This window comes from Excalfactoria chinensis, chromosome 5 (genome assembly GCF_039878825.1).
Source record: "Excalfactoria chinensis isolate bCotChi1 chromosome 5, bCotChi1.hap2, whole genome shotgun sequence".
Lineage (NCBI taxonomy): Eukaryota > Metazoa > Chordata > Aves > Galliformes > Phasianidae > Excalfactoria > Excalfactoria chinensis.
In genome coordinates, this window is record NC_092829.1 from 53,410,071 (window position 1) to 53,437,296 (window position 27,226).

A 27,226-nucleotide genomic window follows, 5' to 3' on the forward strand; every position below is an offset into this window, starting at 1 on the left:
GACTGTAAGCTGCTTTAGCATTACTGACAGACTGCATCAGTCCATCAGTTGAAGAGCAAACATGAAATATCCACGGATTTACATCATGAAAGCAAGATCTCTGGGTTCAAAGTATTTATAGCAGGACAAAACTTTGGAGCATGTAAGAACAGACTAGATGACATCAGTTTCTAAAGTGAAGTTTTGCAGGTTTACAGTCTCTTCAAATTAAGTCTTCAGGGTTGATCAAACATTAGAAGCTCTCCCTCCAGGAAACTATCTAGCCCTTGCTTTACTCCACCATATAGTCAACTTATACCTCTGCCTGAACTTTAGCTTTCTTTGAAGTCTTCCAATGGTAGAATCATTACAGCTTCCTTGAGGAATCTGTTCTTCACTGCCTTTCCCATTAGGATCTTTTAAGTAAGGTCTACCCTGAATCATCCTCAGAGAAACTGAATGAAGGATCACAATTATACTGGCTGCAGTTCCTGGTGCTGTGCTATCACAGATAAACCTTTGCAGAAAATGTTCTTTAAAATGTTTTTCAGCCTCTCCAGAGCCATTTTGAAACACACACACACAAGTAAACCTGTCCTATAATAGTCTTAAAAAAAAAAGTGATTAGGAACTTGACCTCAGTCCTTCAAATGGGTGTAGACATCCCCCCCCCCTACTTAATCTGCCCATTTTTTAAGCAAATGTAGATTAGCAATCTTGAATCAGGAATTAACTGGGAAAGTTACAAATGCGAACTGAACCTGGGATACTTCTGTATGCCTTTCTTAGCAAAATATTGTTCAGAGTTACTTTTATCTCCTTCAGGGTGATTGAGTAAGTGAGAACATGTAGAAATGCAGTCTCTTTTCATTCCTGAGTTGTGTCTGGGGATGGAGCTTAATGATTCCTTAAGATGAAGAAATATTTCTTGACCTTTATGTATTTGCTCTTTCATCCTGGTTACTTTGCAGTCTGGAAAGGTCAATTTAAATCAAACTGCCATGAAGTGGCTGGTAACTGATCGGAATATCTTCTCGTATTGTCGCTGAAGGAAGCTTCACAGATAAGAAGTACAATGATTGCTTTAAAAAGAGGAATATTTAGCTTACTGGCAGCAGAAACAATTGTGCAAGCTATCTATACTTGTTTCTTTTCTTTGTTCCCAAGTAGATCAGCTTTTCTTCAGGTACTGGTCTGTCCCTGGAATAATTTATATACTGTGACTCTTCATTAGCAGGGACAGGGAGATCTACGGGGGTGAAATTCTTTTTAAGAATATTTATTCTCAGTAGAACTTCACAAGAAAATCCCCAAGCTGAGCTGATGCAGTGTGCGTGCTGAGTTCCCCTAAAGTCATGGAGCTGGGAAGAGCTGGTGTCAAACATCTTTCCTCTCAGGCTATCCTCAAAAGAGAGTCCCTAGGGAATATTTCCTCATACTTCCCATTCTGACTACAGTGAATGTTCTTTACTTACATGGATAGGGCAGTCAGAAGAAGAGGCAGATGAATGTTTCAATATGGCAGTAATGAGTTGATCTTCACGGTGGTTTCGTTTTGATACCATTTTCTGGATTTAAAGTTATTTTGACAGCAATAGAATTGGTTGGATTTCTCTCCATAAACCAAAGTCATTGTAACTGTTTTTTCCTTAGATTAAGCCTGTTTAAATTATCCTTTCACCAGCCACAACGATCTGGAGTGTAGATAGATGCACGTGTAACTATGCAAGCTCCATAGATTGCAAGTTTCACCTCTAGGAACAATTTGACATCATGCATCGATTTGGAGTAACACCAAATCTGGCCTATTTTTCTTGACTTGTGCATTAAGACTGAATCATCTGCCCATCCCCAAAAGCACCAAGGCAGAGTTACACTGCATGTTCTGAGAGCTGCTCCTTGCTGAGAGCCAGTGCTGATGGGAGCTGCTGTGCCCTCCCTCCTCAGCCAGTGTGGGGCAGTTTTAGTGTACGGAGATGCAATGCCTGCACAAAGAGAATGTTTTCTTCAGAGTTTCAGCAGATAATGGTGCTGGTTAAACTGTGTTAAGTGCAAATAGGTAAAAAGGAGATAAGGACATTAATGAATTTTGCATTGTGGATGAGAAAATAGTTTTGCTTTCCTGTGGAGTCTCCTCCTCTGGAGATATTCAAGACCCTCCTGGATGCCTACCTGTGCAACCTGGTTTAGGGAACCTGCTTTGGCAGGGGGTTGGACTCAATGATCTCTGGAGGTCCTTTCCAACCCCTATGATTCTGTGATTCTGTGTGCCGATGCAGGCTAAACAACAAAGTAATTATTTCAGCTGTATTTATAAAAGCAAGAGTCTTGTTTGTTTTAGCAGTGTAAAGACACAGAATTAAAAACAGGGAGTTCTGTCCTCTGCAGTGCTGCTTCTGTCATTGTGGGGGTTGTGCATGAGAAGTGCCTGCTTTCAGTGTTGCTTAAGATGTCTATCAGCCCTGAACTAATTGAGGAGCAGTGCTCTCCTGCCATCAGTCTGTTCCTGTTTTCCCTGTGTTTGTGCATGCCGTTTTTATTCTGTACTGTTTCGGTACAAAATCAGACCTGAAAACTCAGTGGTGCAAACTGTGCAGATGAAATAACCTTGAAATGAGGTTTGTGAAGAAGAACTTACAGCCTCCCTTGTTGCTATGGTTACTTGCAGCCGGTCCCCGAGCCAGAATGGCTCCATCATCAGCAACGAGTCGGGAAAGCCCAGCTCCAGCCGGAGCTCCCCGCAGAAAGTCGTGGCACCGCAGAAAGTGACAAAGGATGAAGGCAGGAAAAGAAACGGTGAGAAGCATTTGCTGCAGGTGAAAGCTGCTTGCAGCTGCCCCATCGTGGTACCCACAGCCGCACTGAATGTGTCACAGCCATCTTCCTGTACCTTAAGCTGTCCTTCAGGCAGGTTATCTTTTGGGCAGCTGTTTTCACGCCCTTTGCTGCTTATGGTTGTTCCTTGCTTTCACATGAAGCAGTATGCTGTTCTTATGCATGGGCCTTTGCAAGTTTACTTTTGTTTTCTTATTTATCTTTAAACCAGCAAACTAATGTGGATGCAGTGTTGCCTAGTAGGTGGACTAGATTTACGGCTTTTTTCTTCTGTATAGGCCATTCATTTCCATTACTTCTCTGATGATGATTAGTTAAATGGGTAGAAATGAATTTGAAAGGTATGAGATGTCCAGAGCTTTAACTTCCCATCTCTAATTCTCCACGTCATAGCTTTTTGTTGCTAGCACTTAATGCTGGCTTTTCCTGATGCTCTTAGAACGCTTCACTGGATGTTTTCTGCAAGCCCTTGGTTGGTGGTGGTGATTTGTGACTTAGGATGTATCAGGAATGTTTGCTGAGAGCTGGGTCCAATCCCCTTTCTTCCTTGCTTCTCTTCTGTCAGTCTTTCTGTTTATTTCTCCTGAGTTACAACTTTGCTTCCATTGCTATATTTTCCACGTGAATAGAAAACACTGTGCTTGAACCAATTGATCACTTCCCTTTAAAGGGAAGGAATTAAATTGGATTTGGCCTCATTAGGTTCTGTCAGCAACAGAAATTTCTAATTCTTCTTTGTTAAAAACATATGTGTGAAAGTGAGGACTCAGGTAAAGAAAAAAATCTTAGTGTAGGTCTACTTTCTCCAGTAAGGCACCTGAGCAGCCTCTGTGGAGTGCTCTAATGGCAGTCCTGGTGTGACGTTATGCTCTCTATTCATCGTTGCATCTTAATCGTACAGAAGCATCATGCAAAGAAATACTTTGCTGCCTTAGCAGAAATACAGTGCAGTATAGTGGCAGATACACAGCACCAGAGATGGCCTTTGTTCTGTGCAGGAAAATCATACTGCTTTTTATAAGTGACCTCTTTTCTTTCTATACCTCTATCACAGAGCACTGCATCTTGTGGGAGCTGTATAATTGATGTAAATATAGTATTCTCTTTTTCAATCAGCTTTAATGAGATTCACACAGGTTTACAAATTCACACAAAGAAGTTGTTCATTTTCTTTTGTTAGTGTGTCTGTGACTTGCAGTGCTTTTTTTCTAATAGACACGTGACTGTACTCCAGTCCTGTAACAACATGTTTAGTTTTGTTAGGTTTAAAATCTTCCAAGAAAATTGGTGAGAGCATGAAGTCTCTTGTTAAAAATGTGACTAACACCTCTAACATTCTGGGCTGTAGCACATTTCTATCTACAACTTAACACTTGTTTATTAGAGAAACATTTCCATGTCCTATGTGGCAATCCCGATCCTTTATTTCAAATCTTCATTTCATTTTAGCTTCAAACTTATTTGATGGCAATAACTATGTACTTTTCAATTTCTGCTAACTAATAACTGCTTTCTTTCTTGATTATTTTACCTTCTGTCTTCTCTCTTCTGTAAAACAAGGTCTGAATGATGATGTTGTTTTAGTGTGGTTAAGGTCTTCCTTGTTTGGAGCAGCAAAGGAGCTAAATGATTTCTAGCACCATAAGGGAAACCATCCATACTCCATTTATACCGGGGATCCTTGCCATTTGTTCCTACCACATGCTGACAGCAAGATCTGGAACTCCAGTGGCAGAATGAAAGAGAAGGATTTACCTCTTTAGAAAGTAATATTGCAGCATGTATTAATATGCAAAGTGGGAGAAACAAGCTGTTGCCATGTGGTTATTCTGGCTTTGAAGGAACCTGTGCATGAAACACCTTTTGTGCAGAGCTCTCCTGATGGGGGCCCCCAGCTACTTCTAGAGGGACTTCATTTCTGTGCCCTTAGGTGGTTTTGTGGTTGGGTTTTTTTTGTGGTTTCCAGGAGAAGGTATGGAGAAGGATAAGCATGGTTTCCTGAGATGGACATTTTCTTGCTGGAAGCTTAACGGTTTAAGAGAATTCCCCAGTACAACCCTTTTAGTAGTGTTCCAAAGAAGGAAGATTAGGTCATGGAAAAGGAAATGGCCTTACCTCGCGTTTATTCTCATATGCATGTGCAGATGTGTTTTTGGCTTTTGAGTTGTGTCTTACCAAATGCCTATTGAAGTGGGAATTAAAAAACAAAAATCAAAGCAGCTTTTGCTTTTTGTCACTGAGCTGTGCTTTGTTCCCTAGTACTATAATTTCAAATGCTGTTGTCATCTCTGGCATGTTGTTCTTTTTGGAAGGAAATATCTATATCCAGTGTGATTAGCGTCAGTAGAATATTCTGGCTGTTTTTCCTTCCAGTTTAAGAAAGAAGCTGTTTTTGTCTTAGCTGTTTGTCTAAACCTGCTTTAGCCTGGTTGTACGCTGCCACCTCTAATACACATGTCAGCAAAAGAAGCCGAATATTTTCTCCTTTGAAAAGTAGAATCTTAAAACTGGAATGAATCTCTTGGTCACGTGTTTGATGTGGGGACTCCATGTTAGAATGGCTCATTAGTTGCCATAGTTACAGACCAATTTTAGATTCTATTTCTTGCTGACATTTAGTTACACAGAAAAATGACAGCACTGGATGTTACCTCAATGCATAAACTCTGTATGGTTTCTATCAAAACTGACTCCAAATGCAGTGTGTCAGGGCTGAGAGGGAGCAATGTGAAACCACTGTAGGCTGACAGGCTTGTCTTAAGCACCTGGACTCCTTGGCTGAGCCTTAGTTCTAAAGAAAATGAGAATAAACTACCTATTTATATTACAGTAGTGATACATTTTGGTGAGGTAATTGCATTTTTTTTTCTTTGTTTTTATTGCAAAACATGTATTAATGTTTTAATGGAAAGTTTTCTGTCTGAAAGATAATGGCTTGTGCTTTCTTTTACTTTGGGCATTTAGACTGAAAACCTGTTTTAAACAGTGCTCAATTGCACCTGATAAAGGACTGTGAAGTGAATGAATTGGTCAACAGTGTTACTGTCAGTTTGGCATTTTCTGAGACATACTCAAAAGGGAGCATGGAAGAGAACAACAGAAAGTCAGCACTTTCAGCTGCTATTTTATCAGGACCTAAAATTCAGCCAATGGCTGAATCCACATATGCTTAAAGAATTATAGCAGCCTACAGTAAAATCTTTCCATTCCCTAGATCCTCACAAAATCAACCCAGCAAAAGTTACACAGGCCATTTGAGTGCTCAACCTTGCATCCTTGCCTTTGGCATCTTTGGGTGGTTGTGAATCCTGGTTGATTTTGGGGGGGAAAAAAAGGGAATGAAAAAGCATGTGAAGGAGATGGAAGAATACTGTTTTCCTTCAGTTCTTGCTGAAGCGCGTGGCTCTGTACCTTTTGAGTTGAGTAGTCATGTAGCTGAGTCCAGGTTTGCATGTCAGCCTAAAAAGGCACAGATCGCATGAATATTCATGAGGAGTCAGACTTCATTGTGTAAGAAGCCTTCCATTCCTGCTTCAAGGAATGCCACCTGGAGCACTTCTCATCTTCCAAGCAATTTGGACGTTGTCTTTAAAAATAGTTCTGACTTTTCAGAAGTAGTCCAGTCAAAGGTCTCAGTCCTTTTTTAAGATACCAGAAGCTTTTTGTAAGACTACATAGTTTCTTCTTGCCAGGCAGAAGCTGTTATAATTTTTAATTTCTTTTCCCATCTATTCTTTGTAGCTCATCTTATTGAGATCTCTGAAAATCAGGTGTCTGTGGGAACAAAGTAGTGTGGAGAAAAACTTGGCAGTATTGTTAACTTAGCTAAAATCAAAGGAGTTTTTGGATGTAACTGCACCAAGCTATGATACACTGCTTCCTTTATTCTACAGAAGTGTGGGCCACATTTTTCACGCTGTCTGATGTGGCTCAGTGACAGAGCCAGCTTTTCAGAATTTCTGAGCAGTTGTCTGCAGTGGCTCAAATTGAAATGAAATATGTTAACAGCAAATGAATCCAGTAGCAGTGATGTAGCAGCTTGCTTTGACATAGGGATACCTTGGGGATCTGACAGATTCTAGGAAACATCCTGTGCTGGATGGAAAGGGTTTCATCTTGCCAGTTTTTGGACCTTTAATGTTTGTTTTCTAATGTAATGTAACCAAGCTCTCTGGTGACTCTAGAGGGTCACAGCTGATTGGGATGGATCTATCTTCTCTCAAGGTTCTTGTCTTTCTATTTTCAGAATGAGAGCAGCCAAGGCAACTACACTAGAGCATATGCACCAATTGGAAGTGAAATGATTCCCTTTCACAGTGTCTCTGCCTCTGAAAGACTGACAAATCTGAGTCTGAGTGAGGAATAATTTGTTGTGCAGATAGAATAGTCTGTTCTTTTCATCCTTCATTGCCTTATTGTGAGGCATCTGCTCCATTTACACAAGTGTTGTTTGGGATCTTAATCTAACTCTTCATCTCCTCTCAATAAACGACTAGACTTTTCTGGAATAATTTCTTGATGTTCATGGGAAGGGGGAGGAATTAACAACATTCACTTGTACAGCTGAAATTCCTCATTTTGGCAACAGTTGCTGTTCTTGAGCCTCCTGGAAGTCTCATGCATTGATTCTTTAAAAAATCCCCATAGATTTTGGGTTGTGTGACACATTTCCACTTACTTTTTTCATTCCTTTCTCTGGCTTTTGTTTTGTTTGTTTTGATTACAGAGCACACTACGACCCTGGTAGCATCCTACTAGTGACACAAAACCTTTGTTTCTTCAGATGTAGCCAATACTGTTTCCTGCTGCTTTCTGCACTTGTATTTTGGGCAAAGAAAAATAGCTTTCCTGTGCTGCTAATGAATGTGCTTGTTGTAACAGACCTCTGAATGAACTGGGATCGGCAGGTGGCTGTGCAATTGAACATTTTTTAATTCAAGTTTGCCTTCCCTCTGGATTGAGCTTTGCTTTGCCACTTAGTTGAATTTGACAGCATTTTTCATCCAAGGAATGATGTGCGTAGATGCTCATGCCATCACACTCAGTGGCAGTCTCAGTGGTTATATTCTTTTACTATATGCCAGCACTGAAGAAAGCAAATGCATTGCTTTATTCTCCATATGGAAAATTGCTTCTGCAGTGTTCAGAGAGCACTACTTTGTTGAAGAATAGTCTTCTGATCTAAGTGCTCATGCCTCCCCTATCTGACTTATTTGTATTGTTATCAACATTGTTAATTAAATAATTATTTTAGTTATTAAGCATGCTTATCATGGTATTATAGAAAAGCCAGCCAAGTAATGAGTCTGATGGATTCTGTACAAATGTTATGAAACACACTACAAAAGGATTTGAAATTTGAATAAGTGGGACAAATTTGGTTGAAGGTGAAAAAACATAACTACAGAGAAAGAAATCCTTGTTGCTGTTTGTAGGGTCAAAATAGATGCACAGAAGCTGAACAAGCAAATGGAAGAGTAGACATCCTATGTTTATTGTTTCATAGAAGAGCTACAAATGCCAGTTCAGAATGCTCAAAACACCTGCTCAGGTAAATCCCATTTCAGGATCCCTGCCAAATACTGGGATTGCAACAGCTAAAACACACAGCCTGGCATTTAGCAGACCTTTTGCATTAGGAAATTAACATACAGGAGAAATTATTTGCTTTTTTTTTCTTTTTCTTTTTTTTTTTTTCTTTTTTTTTTTCTTGGAAATTTTAGTATTTATATTGTTTATGAAAGGTTTAGAATCGTATTGTCTGACTGCTGGATATGTATTGGAAAATGAGGTGTATGTGTGTGCACAAGAATGTACTCTGTTATACTGCAATATCTTATAGAGAAGAACTTCAGTCCGGAATAGTTCAGGACTACTTTAGGAAGCTTGTCTTATAAACTCCTTCAGAAACAAACATTTCTTTACTGCTAAAAACTCTGGTTGCTTTCATTCTGGAGACAGTCAGTTGACATGTAGAATGATTTAGGGTTTCTATCTTTTTTTCCCAAATAGAGAAATTTACTCTAAAATGAAATTTCCCTGCTACTAATGTAATTTTCATGAAGTGACCTGGGTTTCTGTTTGAAATACTCCAATGCAGACTTTTTCCTAATGAGGTAGCTTTTCAGATCCATGACATAGTTTTCTCTGTCAGACTTAAGATTTTCATTTAATATACTGTTTTCTTATTATTTTAAGTCGCTCCATTACTCAGAGAATTGTTTGCTTGTTGTACAAATGGTCATGATGTTCACATTTGCTTTATACAAAGTAAATCTTAAGGCTTCACTGAAAAACCTAAAGAAAGGCAGATATATACGCTATAAGTTTACCGAGTCCGCAGGTAAAGATTTTGGAAAGCGAAAGGCAAACAGCCTACAGGGAGAGAAAGGTAAGACAGGAATTCTTGTGGATCCTAAGTACGGAAATCTTAGAGTGACATAAGCAGTTTCTTCTTATTTAAGTTAACAAATACATTAACAGCAGAATATCCTGCATTCAGCCTTTTTCAAAGGTGCAGAGCCAGTTTCTCAGCTGCTCCTCCACCACTGGAGCACCAGTGGTATGAGTGGGTAGCACCACCTGCTGGCATTGCCTTCTGGAAACTGTCTAGAGTTGCTCTGAAAGGTGTGACTAGAATGCCATAAACAGCATTAATCTAGCAAATATTGTATACTAATGTGTATAGCTAATGTGATAGCCTATGATCTTCATTGCAGTTCCTCAACCTACCTGACTAAATGATCACTTGGGATAATTCTTACTGTACTTCAGTCAAAGAAAGATTGAGTAATTCAATCTCGATGAATCATATGGCACAAAATATCTAGCACCAGATGTTTCAAAGAAGGTAAATTACTCTTAAATAGGTGGTTTTTTTCCACTTTTTTACACTGAACTTTTTGAGTCTTGCAATGTCCGCATGCACACAGCACAAGCAAGAGCTGGAGAAGTAATGAAGCCACAGCTTGTATGCATCTGTTTAAGAAAAGAAATTAAAAGCATTACTCTCATTACATATTGCTAATTATAATGAGCAAGTGCGCTAATTATAATAAGCAAGGGAGCAAAAACACCTGGGTCTTTTCCTAAAATTTCCTGTGATCATCCAGCTCACCTAGCTGAGGCACTGAGGGGGCTGGACTTACCTTGGCAGGAGTGCACTGCAGGAGCAAGCGCTCATGGACTTGCACTTCTGTGTGAGCTTCCTTTGGCTGATTTGCTAAAGTTATGGGGTGGCTGTGATTCAATCCTGTCAAATGCTTGCTGTGATTACTCTCTGAAAGAGACAGATAGGAGCAAGTATTAAAATTCCCATGGCATTTGCTTATGGTTCACTGCCAATCTAGACTGTAGCAGCATGCCAGTAACTGCAGATCACGGGTTCTTTATTGCTCTTCAGTGAAAAAAGGGCAATTGAAAAAATACTTTTACATTGTAAATACCATTTAGTGAACAAATGCTAAGCTAAGGTGGAACATGCTTCCAATTTCTAGTTCCACTTGATTATTATTTCAATGCAAATGATGCTATACTGGATGCAGGAGATGTACTCAGAAATGAGAAGGCTGACACATGCCTTCTGCATTCATTCACCATACCAGAAAGAGCTGTCTTATGTTTTTAAGAACAGGAGGAACTTTGATTAGGTAAACATGCAGGCTTCTGCTCCTGAAATGAGGGCTGAGGGGACAAGCCATGAATTGGTAGCTAGCCATGTTCTGAAGGTGCCTGGCGATCACAGCTGGCTCTTGGCATGCTAAGTCCTTGTGAACCGTTGGGGTGCAACCAGCTGCACTTCTTGGTGCTTTCAGTGTGAAGTAGGATACACGGATAATGTTTGTAAAGAGTCACATTTTGTAAGTGGATGCTTAACCACCTTTTGTGCCATGCCAGGTTCAGGCACACACAGAGACAGTAGCAAAGGAGAACTGATTACACAGCTTCTTGGCACTTGAACCACAGGTGGGATGCTATCCAAGTTCACCTGAAATGTTGGGTGAGACCACCTTTGCTCATGCAGGATATAATTAAGATAGCCATTAGAATAGGTATGAGAAGTAGCCCTGCCACCAATGAGGTAGCTTGTTAAGGTAGTGTGGAACTTTCTGTAGTGAATTACAGGAAAAAAGAACTGCATTGGGTAACTTATGTGATAACTGAGCATATTCAAAATACCCAGTGGGATGAATGTGTGTGCTTTCCTTTTATAATCATTGTGATGTAAATGCTTTCCTATTGAGCTGCTATCCGTGATAGGCACTTAGCTCACTATTCATTAGGTTTTGCCTCTATGAAATCCTGACAGCATGGTTGTCAGTGGGAGTGGCAGTTAATTTCAGTGAGCTGGGCTTGTGGTATGCTTGTTTCTGTGAGCATTCACACTCAAGACTTTGAACAACCCTGGGAGGGGCAGGAGGATCTGAGGCAGGCTGAAGGCTCTCCATGGTATTTAGACAGTTTCATGAAGCCAGAGAGACAATATTTAATGACACAGTAATTTAACCCATATAGTTCTTAAACGCTTAAGTAGTGTCAGCTCCAGTCTACTATGAATGCACAGAAAGATAATAAGCTTACTCTCTGTGTTCATATTTCATTACTACTGTCAAGTATATATTTTTTTAACCGAAATCATTGGCTGTCTTAACTACTGAGCTTATACAAGTCCATTGTAATTTTTGCAGGGATTAAATATTAAAACAGAGTGTATTTTCAGAGGAAATAAATTTAGAGCAGACCGCTTTGTTCTTTAGCAGAGGATCTCTACTGCTGTCACTTAGGATATGGAGCAAACATTCTTCTCTTTAATAGCACAATTATTCAAAAATGTTTGCAAGAATCCCTTTGTAGAATCTGTGCTCGTGATTTAGAGTCGATCTTTTATTCCCAAAGGAAGGTAAAGTTAGGTTTAAGATTCAACAGCTGACAAGGTAGCACAGCTTTGCAAACAATATTTGGAAGGGAAGGAGCCTGATTGTAGGTGAAAGTTATCTAAAAGTAAAGATGCTTCGCTGTGTCATTGTAAGTTTAAAGGTTTCCAAGTCTTCTCCTGTCTCTCGGCAAATTCTGATGGCTCAACTTTACAGCCACTGGAGGTACTTCTTTGCAAAGTAAAAAAGAGTCCTTGGATGCTCTTAGTTTCTTCAGCATGTTTCAACATGCAAAATTAATGTTTTCATTTTGAAAGACGGCATTTTTAAAATTAATAGCTTTAGCTAAAATCAGTAGATTTTGAGAATGTCGTGCTTTTACACTGTAAGGCACTGAAAAATAGATGTCTGTTTAGATGAGGAGTAGCTACAGACACCTTAGCACGCAGAGGCTTCTGCATGTGTGGATGTAACATCTTTTTCCATGTGAAATGTTAGAAAACGTGTGTGTTTAATTGCCATTTTCATAGCATTTTCTTTGCTATTCTCATTTTCTTTTCAACTTATTAGTGCATATTGGAAACCAGCTTTTTGGGGAGAATGTTATGTAATCCTTGGAATGCAGAATGGTATCTATAATCTAATGGGATTTTTTCCCAGTGTGAAAGTCTCCCAGATCTGCTCTTGAAGTGCACATTATTAATCCTAAGCATGCACTCACTGATTTTTACCTTTAACATGCAGTAAAAATATCTCTTTATGCTGAATGTTTGATGTGCTTTAGTACCTATCAGCGATGAAGAGGAAGGAGGCATTCTCTTTGATAACATTGCCAAATCTGCCATTGACCCCTTTGACACCTCTTCTGGATCTGTACAGCTGATAGCTATCAAACCTGTGGCACTGCCTGCTGTTCATGCTGCATCAGATAGAAGTCAGGAATCTGCCATCATTAATGGAGAGGTAAGGACCATCTGATAATGTCTGCAGCTGTTTCCTTGGCTCTATCCAAAGATGGCAAAATCTTAAGCCTATTAGAGTTGGGGATTTGTAGGAACTTTTCTCTCTGATTCTGTATAAAGCCCCAGTAGCACTGTGGGCTCCAAGGTCAAAGACTTTAAATCTGTTTTCAGACTGTACCTGTGAATGTATGTGACCGTGGAACAGACAACCTTATATACTCCTATCTTCTCAATATCCTTCCTTTTTTATCATACACATTTTAAGAGAGTGAGTAATATAGGCAGAGAGAACCTCAAGATCTTTCTCCATATGAATTGTGTAAGTAAACTTGGAAATATTATGTCATCTGGATCCCAATCTAACTGTCATTCAGAATGAGAAGGTGTAGAGCAGGACCGTGGATTTGCTCAGTCTGCACTCCAACCCGTGTGCAGAAAGCACAATTATTTCCTGGGAACAAGGTGAAATGGCAAAGACCAAGATGTTGACTAAAAGCCATGCTTTGACTCCTGTACTTGTATATTGAGATTTTTATGTTGATCTTTTTTTGAGTGATGCATTAACAAAGAATTGAGGTTCATATCAGTGGGTTTGGAACTAGATGATCTTAAAGGTCCCTTCCAACCCAAACTGTTCTATGATTCTGTATGGAATTCTTAAAGAGGATGGATAAGCTGGAAAGGATTCTTGTTTGCAAACTTGCACTGCAACGATTGTTCAGAGATCAGCCTGAATCTCCCTGCTGTGCTTCTAAAACCACCACTGTGTGCTGCCACCAAAAATGCAGTAAAAGTCAGTGTCATCACTTCCCCATGGGGGCCTGGATTAGAGCAGTGTGTCACGGTCCATTTCATGCTTGTATTTTAAGCCCTGATGTACCACATAGTTGCTGAGCACAGAGAAAGGCTTGTTGAGGATTCATCATTTACTTAAGTCAACAGGATGACATTCTTAGTCACATGCACTTCTCTGTACATACATGTCTTGGAAATTGTGAGAAGACTGTGAGAAGACTCTGAAATGAGCAATTCCCAAGCAAACTACTTGTTTTTCTGTAACAGCAATGTGAAGCAGGAGATCATTATTATTTTAATACTTAAGAATATCTACCAGGTCAGACCAAAAATTCAGTTATTTTAGGTTTTTCTTTCTGACAGGGGCCCAGAACAGATTTCTGAGATAACCGTACAAGAGCCTATGATGACATCTCACCAAAATACTTCCCCAGCCATCAGCGATGACTTATTTCTGGTTTTGTTTAGCCAGAGGTGATGGTTCAGTACTTCCTGGACCCTACAGCAATTTTCATTAGTGAGTTCTCCCCAATGTCCCCAGAACCAAGTATTGCTTTGGGTTGCAGCAACTGACTAACATAATCAGTGTTTTTCTTCGGTGGGTGTATCTGAGTCACTGTTTAGATGGTACATAGATTTTAGGCTAAAATTATTTAACCATCTGCCAAGCCATAAAAAATGCAGCAACTCTGTTCACTTGCAGTTCCTCGCTGCTTACAGATGGCATGGTGTGGTACAGAAAGCACTCTGTAAAATGACACGTGAAGCGCATCAAACACGCTCCAAGAGTACTGTTTGGAAGCAGTCAGCCCAGCGCCGTCGCTTAAACATCTTCTTGCCTTTCAGGTGAACAAGGCTTTGAAGCAGAAATCTGATATCGAACATTATCGCAACAAGCTGCGTTTGAAAGCCAAGAGGAAGGGGTACTATGATTTCCCACAGGTGGACAACAACAAGGGGCTGACAGACAGAAAAAGGATGTATGAGAAAAACCAGAAAGAAATTGACCACATTTTGGATCCTGATCCAGATGTATCATCTCCGTTTGCTGAGCCTAAGAACAGGTGAGATCTTTTATGTGCAATTCTTCCTCTGGGAAGAAATTTGCTGTTCAGGGGTCTTAAGAGATCAGAAGGTCTGTTCTTAAGGAGGCAACTGTTTGCTGATCAAATCCCTCCTACTTCATGAAGAAAATCGGTATGATATAGCCCATGATTATTTGTGAAGGCGTGTAATCTGATGAAAGTAGCATGTGATTAAAAAGAAGTAAATAGAAAGGCCATGAAATACGGGAAGGGACTGTTCCAAGTTTTCTGTCATTTTCCAAGTAAATAGAAAAAGCACTATAATTTTTCTTTGGAAATATGAAGAGTAGACTAAAGCCAGAAAGTTAGCATCTCAGTTATTTTCCAAAGTTCAGTGTTGTTATTATTTTGGCATCATCTTTATCTGAATGTAACTACTGCAGTAAGCATAAGGCATTGCAGCCGCTACATTGCCCACATATTCAGTAAGTCCTGCAGGAATATCTGCAAGAATGTGTGTGTACTTTCCTGTGTCCTAAACAGAGAGAGTCATAATTAATTCAGATGAATTACATTTAACATGAAGCTAGCACGTTGTGTAACAAAACTGTAGTTTGATTAACACTATGTTGTCTTTTGAAAATGACATACCGATGTTATTTGTCTCCTTGCTTTAGAAATGAGAGGGCAAGATAAGAGCTAACTCTGCCTGAGTAGGTGGATGGACCTGCTCTGCTGCTGGGTGTTCCCTGATACACAATTTAATACATTCAGAGGAGGAGATGACACCAGTCCTAGCCAGTGTAGTCCAAGAGAGAGAGAGTGCAGCATTCAGTTTCCTCCTTCTAAGGGCTGGTGAAGATATAAGGGGGGAAGACTTGTTAAAGAGTGCGTTTGCCATTACTCCTCCTGTCATGAAGGCTCTGATTCTTGCTGTAAATGGGAAAACAGTATTCTCAGATGAAAAAGAGTGTAATGGTAGTTATAAAAGCAGAGTTGATTCAGAATTACGAGCAACAGCTGCAATCAGGTGTACTTCTGTAGGCGTAGAGTTAAGTGGCAGTCCTCAGTGGACTCAGTGTCACCATGGTCCAATGAAGAATAAAGCTGTTCACTTAACTGTGTTTTACATCCTTGCTGGAGAGCCTAGGGCATCAATCTCTTGTGCTGTTTTCTATTGAGTAGGGAATAAGCTGCTTCGAAAGCAATGGAAAGTTAAGACACTGAACCCTTATCACATAGGAGTCCCACTCTGTGGTCTGTCATGAGATACGAATGAGGGAAATAGAAATTTTGATATGGCCGTTGTGAACATATAGTGAAAAACTTAGGCACGACTTTGAATGTTTATGCTATGTCATGTGGCACATAGGAAATGATTAAATTACTGCACGTGGAGCTTTAATGCTAACCATCTGCACTTTGTTAAATATACAAATGTTTGCTCATGTGTCAATGTGCTGAAAGGTTGCCAAACACATTTTCTTCCCTATATGCTTTCTAATGTGCTGTGTAGGTCTGTCATAGTCTATTTGAGATAGTGATTACTGGCATCATGGTAGCTGCTCGAAGGCAGGTGTACTACTGTAGAGGAATGATTCCCTTCTGTGACTGAACTGGTTTTGCTTGTTGAATATATAGTCTTTATCCTTACATAGTGAGAAATAGCAAACATTTATGATGCAATTTTCTGTAAAGATGCTAAGCGTTTTGAGGACATTCCAGATGTTGCAGAGTTTAAGAGCTTCTTGCCAACAAAAGTGTTCTGAAGTCTGTGTTAAAACTGGATGCGCTCACACACGCGTTGCAGCATTGTCTTCAGTTTGCAAGGAAAAAGAATGATTACTAAAACAACATACTTGTAGAGGAAAACCTTGAATAAATCTTCAAGATAATGTGATTTAAGTTACTGCTAAGTGAATCAACACAATTGTGTTTCTGTAATGAAATAAAAACCCTTTTAAAAAGTAATTTAGGTTGGGGTGAAATTGAAATATTTGATTCTCAGTGTTTTCTGCTTTGTATAATTGTTTCTATCATTGTTGCTACAGCAATTCATTTTCTATTTTAATATGTTTTCTATTATTTTTTTTAAATAATGTTACTTAGAAGTTGGTCAAAGATCTCATAATTTCTAGGGCAAAAGTCTGTTTCACACTGTACACTCCACTGACTTAAATAATGTTATTACAGCTTTTCCAAAGTATAGCAAGTAAGACAGATCAAGCTGATTGCATTATTCAAGATCACCTTTGCAACTTGGGTTTGTCTGAAGTGCTGTTGAAAAGTGATTTGCAAAACATCACCACTTAATAGTTTGATTTGGTCAAGAACAAACATTTTCGTGCTCTTGGTTCCTTTGAGTTTTCTGCGCAGTAAAATTCATGTTATGAAATGTTTCAGTAGTGTTCCCAGAAGGCATTTGCCATCCCATTTGAATGCCGGTTGTTAGTGTTCATACCTCCTTTCTCATTAGTAAAACTTTTGTAAATGAGCTAATTGGCAGTCTCGAGGCAGTTTTTTAAAGAGGTTTCTGATTATACCTCCTATTCTGAGTTTTTCCTTAATAGTTTGTAATCAGGTCAAAAATCTGCATGTGTTAGAGTTGTGTACTTTAATTCCTTAGAAGATATATCACATCTACATCAACCCATTATAAACCTTAAAAAGCATTAGAGACCTTTAATGCAGAAACATAAAAATTGTCAAATCTGATTTACTTAGTTGAATGAGATCTATGAAACGTGGTTGCTGTTGATGAGGTTGTTTTTTTTTTTGTCTTATACTTTATCCTTCCTGATTTGTGTAAATGTCGGTCTCTCTGGATCTTTTGTAACCCCTTTTTCTGCCCGTTGACCTAAACCTCAAGGCTTTTACCTCCAAGATACCCCTGAGAATTTTATAAGAGCCGGTCACTAAAATCTCTGAAAATGCAGCAGTTTTTATTTTTTCTTTATAAATCTATCCCAGTTTTGCTATAAGAAATATTAATTTTCTTCTTCCTAGGACAAATACTCTTTATTCATTTTATAATTTTTCAAATGTAAAATTGTACTTAGATGAACGTGTTCGAATGTGATGCAGTATGGATGTTTTCATTTTCTCAAGAGTAACAGCAAAATAATATTGTGGACACACAGCATTACTACAGCATAATTACTCAGGTAGTACAAGCTACACAAGGCAGCCTTGGGAAAATGAATAATTAGTATGTTTGCAGTCAAATCTATGAGGGTTCAGTGGGAGCTGTCAGCTTGAAGTACCAGAAGAAGGCCTGCAACCTCCTGATGAATATGGATAGTTGTCCATCTGAGTGCTGGCACTAAAGAAGTCCACTACTCCAAAACCTGTGTTGTTACACCTCTGTCACATCTTGTTGTTATCTGCTGAACAAAGAGGCTGAGGCTGGTCTAGTGGTCCCAGTTTGTGATGGGGAAAATAAACCTAAGTATTTATGTTCTGTATCTTACAGAGTGATGTTAGTTTTACTATTTTTTTATAATCGGTATCAAAGAAAGAAACTTTTATGTCAGACAAACTACAGCATGTTTGTACTGGTGAGATTATATGCTATCTTTAGCATACAACTAGACCAAAAGGCCAACTGCATTCTGGGCTGCATTTAAAGGGGTGGCCAGCAGGGAGGAGATTGTTACCCCTTACTCTGCCCTGTTAAACCCCTTTGGGATACTGTGTCCAGGCCTGGGGATCATAGAACAAGAGATGTTCAGAGCTGTTGGAGTAGGCTCTGAGAAGGGCTATTGAGATGTTCAGAGAGCTGGAGCATCTCTCTTATGAAGAAAGGTTGAGGGAGTTGGACTTGTTCAGCCTGGAGAAGAGAAGGCTCCAGGGAGACCTCATTGTAGCTTTCCAGTACTTGAAGGGAGCTTACAAACAGGAGGGGGATTGACCTTTTACAATCTGAGAGTGATAGGACAAAGGAAAATGTGTTTAAACTAGAAGAGGGTTTAGGTTAGGTGTTAGGAATAATCTTTTTACTCAGTTTTTTTATTTATGGTGAGTTGCTGGAGCAGGTTGCCTAGAGCTTGTGGATGCCCCATCCCTGCAAGTCTTCAAGGCCAGGTTGGATGGGGCCCTGAGGAGCATGATCTGGTGGGTGGCAACCCTGCCAGGGTTGGAACTAGAAGGTCTTTAGGTCCCTTCCAAAATAAGCCATTCTTTGATCTTTCTAGTTAATATCTTCATTTCTCTTGCTTCTGAGCTCATGAGTGAAACTCAATGCCTGGGGACATCTTTGAGCTGTGTTTGAAGAGGTTTAATCCCCTAGAGTATAGCTCCCTGGAAAAGCTGTGGCATCTTGCAAACAGTTCCATTCCTGTCTGTTTTCTAATACGCTTTGCTGGATGTTTGTTTCAGAGGAGCATTGTTCCACTTCTTTCTCACTCCTCAGGATTTGTCACCCAAATCTCTACCCCCCTCATCCGAGTATGTGGAAGGTGCTACTATTTTTAGGAACAGCACCTGCTTTAATATATTTTTTTAATTTAAGTCATAGTAGCTAATGCTGAAAGGGTTCTGATATCTCCTCGGGACACATTTCATCTAATAAGCTCCACCATATGATGCTTATTTCTTAATTTTATTTTCTTTACCAGTAAACAAAATTTACAATCTCTTCACAATGCAGTTGATTTCCAGGAGTTCCACATACATTCTGTAATAAAGTGACACTTTAATGATCTTTATGATTATAAAATATTTTATTTTGTTCATATCCTGTTAATTTTACTGTTTTCTTGTTTGATGTGTTATAGGCAACAGATGAAGAACTCAATATACAGAAGCCGGCAGTCTTTGAACAGTCCTAGCCCAGGAGAAACTGAGATGGATCTTCTAGTGACTCGAGAAAGACCTAGGCGTGGAATCCGTAACAGTGGATATGATGTAAGTTTATCAGGTATATCCTCTGAGATTTGCTCAGCCAAGACTTAGCTCATTCCTGAAAACTGTTGATAAGCTCTAAGCCAGAGTGTCCTCAGGTACTTGACATTACAGTATGTTATGTGCACTCAGTGTTCTGAAAGAGGCTGAGGATATTCTGAGCACAGACTGCCAAACATACTTTATAATTCACATCATTTTGTTTTCTGAAATGGAAACAAAATGTTATTGAAACTTGTGTATTACAAAAGTATTGTTTTTTCAAATTTAGATAGTTCTTTCAAGTCTGCAGCTGCTTACAGGACACCAAAATCTTTTCAATGTAATTAAAATCCTATTTTTTCTTTACCCCTTATGCTGCTCACTTGATTCAGAAGAATGGACAACCAACTTCTAGGAATTGCACTGAAGTCCAGATGTCGGTGGTTTGTGGAAAACCCCTAGGAAATAGCTGCGTTCTTGTTCTCTTACTATGTCAGAACTGGGAGAATTTTGAATATTTAAATGATAAAACCAGGCGGAGTAGATTGTGCGCTGGTTTATGGTCTGAGGAGCTCACACAGCCAGCATAAGTCTAGAGTAGCTGTTTTGTGCAATGTGAACATACACTGGGTCTTAGCTGACACAGCACACACCCAAACTGAAGATGAAAAAAGCCCATACCCAAAGGTAAAGTAGGATGTTTCAGTCTACTATGTATACAAAAAGCTGTAGCTCAGCCATCCCTGAAGATCAATTCCTATAGAAGACCTAGGCATTTCTGGAAAATGAAGAGGTTAATCTGGTGATTGTTCATCCTCTAGAGAAGAACTTTGAGTGAGACTTGTTAACTCTCTCAGCTGGCAGGGATGTTTTTTAGTAAGGTGAAGGAATTTACCAAGGTCAAGTAATGTGTTCAGGAAAGTTTAAGTCTTTTGCAGAATTAATTGGGGGCAGATAAGTCATTTTGAAAGCCAGGGTTTGAAGTTTTCAAAATGATTTCTTGCATGTTGACACTTATCATCAGGCTGTACGAGTCAGGTTGTGCTATGTGATTGGAATGACTGCCTTACTGCTCTGTGAGGCATAAGAATATAATGCACCCTATTGCATTTATGATAGATTACATACTGCATAAAGAAGAAAGGTTTTTTTGTTTACCCTGCTTATGTGTTGCCTTTCTTAATAGTTCATCATCAAGCTGGACTTTCCTCTGTATCCTGAAAATCAGGTGTTTCAAGAAGAGCATGGGATTTTTTAGTTGTACTAATAAGTAGTTTCTCATAGGTAAAATCTTTCTGAAATGGATGTTTAAGAGCATTCTGCCAGCATGCATGGCCCCTTGCCAGTAGTGCAAAATGAGCACATCATAATATGTACCCAAAGATTTTTAAGATATACTTGAATACATTCTATATATTTATTATGCATAAAATGGAAAAAGGCCCTGAAAGTAGTACAATGAGCTCATGCAGACTCAGTAATCTCCTAGGCATAGTTACAGCCTCTGACATCAGCATATCTCACATGAGATTTCCTTGCTTTTCTTTTTGCGCCATGGCAGAGGGAATGGTCCCTGGCATAGCCTTTCTTTTTTTTTTACTGATAAGTTACATAAAATTCTCTGTGACTGATGTGCTGCAGATTCACTGCAGTGCACCTCTTCTAACGGTGGATGTATATTTCTGTGTGAAAGCAGAAAAATGCCATGGGAAAATGGAACAGGACGTTGAAATCTAGTTCTCCAGCCTCTGCTTGCAGCGTGGGCTGATCTCCCTCCCTCCTGTTTGAGCTACCTTGGTGCTGTGCCAAGCTTCTGACAGGCTTGCTCTCCCAGGCACAGGCTGGCTCTTAAATCTGTATTAATGCATGGAATCCATGTTGATCCCATCGTGGTGCATCAAAACACCCCTGTAAATCTGAGCTCTGGAGATGGGTGGAAGTACTTCAGATGTTTAGAGCTGAGGTATTGGCCCAGAAGAATTACTTTATTGGATTAGTTTCCTTAGCTGTTAAGTTCATCTGGCAGTCTGCTGAGAGAAGGTGTTAAAAAGCTCAGTAATGCTATTATGTGTTTATGAATTAGGGCTGCTTTGTGTGCTGGATCTCGTGTCCTTTCTTTTTTGCCTAGTAACATCTTGTACAGCATTTTGACATCTGCTTTGCTGTTCTAAAGAATCCACGCTTCTAACCTTCTCTTTCTACTACATGATTTAGCAGCAAGTTTTCACCAACTTAGCATGAAAAGTGTGTTTTATAAGCTGTTCCAAAGGAGGAAATTCATGAAGCGGATATCATGAAACAGGATACACCTGCGTTATCTTCAGTCTATCTATCATGAGATTTTTGCAGAATAACAACTGGCTTTTCATTTTTTGAGCTGCTACCCGTCTGCCTAGACTACATGGTGTTTTATCTTCCCAGCCATGACAAATGGAGGTGGTTGTGTGCAGGGTTTTTTGTTTGTCTTTTAAAGAAAATAGTTTGTTTCCTTAGAATCTTGAGGAAAGCTTAAGAACGGGTAGGTTGGTACACACAACAAAATCATGAAGGTTTAAGGTCTGCCCAATTTTGCATTGCTCTGTCGATAGGAAAATAAGAGCTCGAAAATCGGTCATTCTGTACTAACATTTTATTTGATTTTTTTATTTAATACTTTGTAAATAGTTTCCCTCATGTAAAAATGTCTATTATTTCAGTCATGGTTGTCTGTTCAGAATGTGTAGCTTTTTGTGCATTCTCCTGTTTGATATTCTTAGCACCTATTTATCAATGGGTTATTGTTGAAGATTACCTGTCTTTTAATTTTAACATATCCAACCAGGATTCACCTAAAAAGCAGATAAAGGAAGCTTTAACATATTTCTTACTTCTAACATCTTCAAAAACAATTATGAGTAGAGCAAATGCTGTAATGAAAGTGTCTAGAACCTTTGAGCTGCTAATGAGCCTTATGCTAGGGCAGAAAAAAATCAGTCAATTTTTGGTGTTAAAGGAAGAAAACGATCTCATTATAATAACCTAAGACATTACTATGGAAAAATAATTTGCTGATCTAACTTATCGATACAGTTGCATTAATGCAACTCCTCAAAAAGATTCAGATTGATGTTCACATGGAGAAGTTCACGATGCAGTGATTTCATGGTATAGATGCAGCAGCAGAATCCTGCCAGAAATGGATAAAAACTGCCTCTGTACAGGACTTGCTTTTCCTTCTTGGTATAATTCTAGTATTACATAGTAACTGTGTCTGCATAGTATCCAAATTTGTGTAGTGTTAATGTTAACATATAGTGTTGTCTATATACACTACTTACGTATTTCAGTTGATAAAAGAGAAAGTAGCACACGTTAGAAAGCAATATGATGAACTAAATAAATATAAGCGTTACCAGTCTCTTCCCAAATCTTGTGCCAGCTTTTAAGTTGATAAATCAAAGCTGGCTTAATGTTGAGAATGATTTTAAATCTTATTTATTTTAGACATTATTTTCTTTCACTGGACAGAATCAAAGAGAGCTGTAATGGCTTCACTGAGGGTTGTATCAGAAAGCCTGATTTATTTCAACATTGGGTACTAGAAGGTCTCTTGTGAGACTCCATTCACTGATATTTTTATGGGTACAATGAAACAGAAGAAGTATGGCTATTAATCATCTAGTTGAACGGCATGATTTCAGAGGCTTTTCTTTGTTTGCAGTTATTATCCTTGAAGTGATCCCAGGAGTATCTTGTGAGATGGGCTGAGGGCACTGGGGCTGCCCCACCTGGAAGAGAGGAGGCCAAGAGACCTTCTTGCTTCCTGGGGAGGGGGAGCACTGAGGGAAGTTAGAAAATTTCAGGAGAACTCCTAAACTTTAGATCTTCTGAAACCTTAACGAGAGTAAACAGAAGAACTTCAGTCTGTGTAGCTGTAACAAGCAGCCCCTTGTAAGCAGTCCTTCATAGTAATGGTGCCATTTAGGGATCTGTACTCCTGGTACGGTTGTACCCCATTGACACTAACAACTAAGAAAAGAATTTAAACATGAATTCTCATTGTCTTTAAGTGAGTCCTTAACAATTTAATATGCAACAGAGTGTCTCTGATAGTTTTTGCTGCTAACAATGAAGGATGTGAAAGTCTTTGAATCCCTGGCTATTATCCTTGCCTGCATGGCATAATTTCTTTTAAGTTCTTGCTATGTGTCTATGCTGTAACGAGTCTTGATGTTGCATATGTTATATCAGTGTTCAAGAATGTTTTGTGTGAAGCAGCCGAAATGCTGTCTTGTAAAGCTTTTATGTGTACATACTTTTACTCCATCCAACAGACTGAGCCTGAAATTATAGAAGAAACAAATGTTGACCGTGTCACTGAGCCTCGGAGCTACACCAGGTCCCGTCAGGCCAAAGGCCACTCAGAGACCTCAACTTTAAGCTCTCAGCCCTCCATTGATGAGGTTCGACAACAGATGCATATGCTCTTGGAAGAGGCTTTCAGCCTGGCCTCTGCGGGTCACGGAGGACAGAGCAGGCAGGAGGCCTACAGCTCCGCACCACACTTGCCCTATTCAGAGGTGGTGACCAGCGCTCCTGGTACCATGACCCGACCTAGAGCGGGTGTGCAGTGGGTACCCACATACAGACCAGAAATGTATCAGTACAGTCTACCAAGACCAGTAAGTGAAACTTCTCTTTAGTATACTGTGATAGCATAAAGATATTTCTACTATAAGAACATTTTATTTATTTATTTATTTTAAATGGGGCCTCGTTTTCATGCTTAAAACCAGGCTTAAAGCCATGCTTACAGTAAATGAGTTTGGGTAGTGGTGTGTGTTTCTCTGTCTTTACACATACCCATCTCTTGCATGAAGACTCCTAGAATCTATTTTAGCATTAAGGTGACCTTATCTGCATTTTGCTTGTTAAAATAGGTTTCACTAAGCTCCAGACTGTTCAACAGATAAAGAACTGGTCTGGTATGTCTCCTGTTCACTGAATGCATATTTGGAAGCGGTCTGGTTTTGTAAAACAATTGGGCATGAAACATTCAACACTTTCTGCACAAATCCCACCACTGAAAAACGTCATCCCAAGCTAGGGAACCAAGCACAATGCAAAACCTGAATGACCTGAAATGTGGGCTGATATTGGCAGCCTTACAGTCATCTACTGGCGTAAGACTCAAGAGATGGCTCAGTGCCACAGGTTTCTTTTTTGACCTTATGTAGGTCACTCTTTATGCTTTGCTTGCTCACCTCAATTTGCAACTAACAATTTATTATCTCACAGAAATAATAAGTATTTTGTAGGTATATAGGCAGCAATAGCAGTAGTGCTGTGGGCATCCTTGGGTAGGTCAAGCTACCTCTGAATATCAAGATACTGTATTCTGAAATTGTATCTGTCTCACAGGGGAAAAAAAATCTGTATTTAATCTATGTTGTTCATTTTAATGCTTCTTTTGGGGGTCAGAAATGGCTTTTTTTTTTTTTTTTTTTTTTTTTTTTTAAATAATGCATTTCAAATCGAGTCCCTAAAACGCCTAAAGAGAATAAAGCAGAAAAGTGTCCTCACTTTAAAATAACTATTACTGTGTCTTCTTCTCATGACAATAAAAAGTACTTTAGAGGATGCTGCTTCTGAACTGTTCTAAACATAAGTGAAAGTCAGTGGCGCTGCCTGCAGAGGCTCATGCTGGTGCTATTTTAAATCATACTAAGGGATATTTTTGGTCCTTTGAAACTACCGCAGTGAACTTCATATATGGCATATAATGGGATTTTATGGCTAGAATTTGATTAGAAGCTCAAGAGACAGTTAATAGCAATCCAAATTACTTTGACACTTGAGAAAGACTTTTTTGAAAGGAAATGAAGAATGTTATATGGAGCAAGATTTAAGGAAGTGTAATTGCCATACTTTTTTTGTGATTGCTTCATTATTTTCAAACTCACTACTCAATCATCTACTTGTTTTTGGGCTTTAAAGCACTTAGTTATCTTTCTGGGGGGTTTGAAGATAGTGTTAAGCATTTCCCTGAAGAGACTTATATATTATAACTGGTTGTGATGGATAGTCACAGGCTACTGTTGTTTGGATAAAGGTTCTTAATTCATAGGTTTCTGCCCATCTGTTTCCCAGATGCAAGTTGTACTTTAACTGAAATGTTTACTCATTTGTTCTCAAATGGGGAAGGAGGATTTTGATTCAAAGCGAATTGAATTGTATGTGCAGAGTGACGTGTGCAGGAAAAATATGCTAGAGTTGCTGCTCTTGATGTTTTAGCATCTGTTTGCCTGCCTGTGATATCTCTGTTTGGCAATCCTGATGGAGATGCTGAAAAGGGAAGCACCTGGGAGTTGATTGGGCCAGAGTACAGCAGGGCTGGCCATGGAGCAGCTGTGCAGTGGCTGGTGTAGTGAAGGTGTCCGTTATGATTTGAAATTTGGATTTAAGATGGTTTTCCTTCCTAGATGGGACAAATGCAGACACTGGCTTTGTTTATGGGTCTCTTAGTACAATATAAGTATAAAGATCTTCAACCCATCGCTCTTTTCTGAGACTTGGGCCTTCATTTCTTACAGGGGTGGATTAGGTGCCATTTCTCCTCTTTAGTGCTCCAGAAAGATAAGTAACAGAACTAGATATTGAGGTGAAGACTGGCGTTGCCTAGCAGGCACTGGGGCACAGATTCTCAGACTGAGTGGTTGAAGGTTGTGTCATGTGTCTCCTGGACACAAATTCTTTCCCACAGCTTTTCTGCTCAGCTGTAGTTATTACTCCACTGGTTTGATTTTAAGTTATTCATTGTTTTAGCCAAAAAAAGGCTCACTCATTGGTGTTTCTCTCTGGAAGGGTGTTATGAGGTCTGAAAATCAGGCAAATTTCCTGTGAAATCAGCATTTTCATGTATGCTGGCTTGTTTTTGCTTTTTTATTGTTTTTGTTTGTTTGTGAGTGTTTCTTTGATAAATCAGTTTGCTTGGCTTTCCAGCAGCGTGCAAATTAGAGTGAAGTTGCTTTGTTTGTGTAATCTTGTCAGCCTAGGGCTCATCTAAGCCTCCGACAGACATGCCTTCATAGTCTCTGAGCATTCTTTTTCCATTTGTGTTGCATGTAGGAAAACACTAATAATCCAGCATAACATCCTACAGGAAGTCTAGAAAGTTTAGAGTTCCTTTTCATAACTATTTTGATGGCTGTGGAAGCACAGCAGAGAATTGACTGCTCTCCGCCAGAGTGGCTGGTCCCTTGGTGAGGTACAGCAAATCTTTCGATAGGATTTTTCACTGTAACAGGATTCCCTCTGCCCAGCCATTAGCAACATGGTGCCACACATTCAAAATAGTTCATCTCGAATGTAAGCAGCAAAATAAATGCTTGGATTTTCTACTTCATATTTCTTTTTTCCCCCTCCAGATTTTCAGTATAAACTGCAGGAAGTTTGTGAGCTATTCCTTGTAGTATCTTTAAAAGCTTCCTTTGATGTCCATATTTCAAAAGATGTGTGTTAGTACACGAGAGAAAACCCAAGTCTGCTTCTTTTCCTTTCCATCAGCCCTGTTGTACTCAATAGTATTTGCATGCTCTATGTTTAAGATAGGGAAAAAATAGTTTCATGCTTAGTACAAATGTATGCTGAGGCAAGATGTAGGATGAAAGGATTATGGAACCAGAAGGAAATGTTCAGTTCAACATCACCAGCTTTTCAGGTACTATAGTGGCACTGCAGACCATTTCAAGTCCAGTACTATTAGAAATGTAAATTAGACTTCCTTTGATGCAAATAGTGTTTTGTTTCTTCTGTACTTTTATTTCATTAAAAATCAAAATCAGCATTTCCCACCCCTGGCTAGGAAACATGCTATTGCATTTTCAGTTTTTCC

The 27,226-nt window shown here is 39.3% G+C and overlaps 1 protein-coding gene across 11 annotated transcripts in view; it reads left to right on the forward strand.

Annotated features, from left to right (window-relative positions):
• KIAA1549L (KIAA1549 like) overlaps positions 1-27,226 on the forward strand; it is a 102,749-nt gene that overhangs the window by 57,421 nt on the left and 18,102 nt on the right. For 9 of the 11 annotated variants that reach the window (XR_011903640.1, XR_011903639.1, XM_072336920.1 and 6 more), the window contains exons 13-17: positions 2,648-2,775; positions 12,472-12,650; positions 14,291-14,508; positions 19,245-19,374; positions 23,667-24,014. Coding sequence is in view for 9 of the 11 variants with exons in the window: in XM_072336920.1 (XP_072193021.1) it covers positions 2,648-2,775; positions 12,472-12,650; positions 14,291-14,508; positions 19,245-19,374; positions 23,667-24,014 (1,003 nt within the window). In the remaining 2 variants the exon portion in view is untranslated. The remainder of the gene's footprint in view (positions 1-2,647; positions 2,776-12,471; positions 12,651-14,290; positions 14,509-19,244; positions 19,375-23,666; positions 24,015-27,226) is intronic. The other 2 variants (XM_072336923.1, XM_072336922.1) reach the window with 1 other exon arrangement.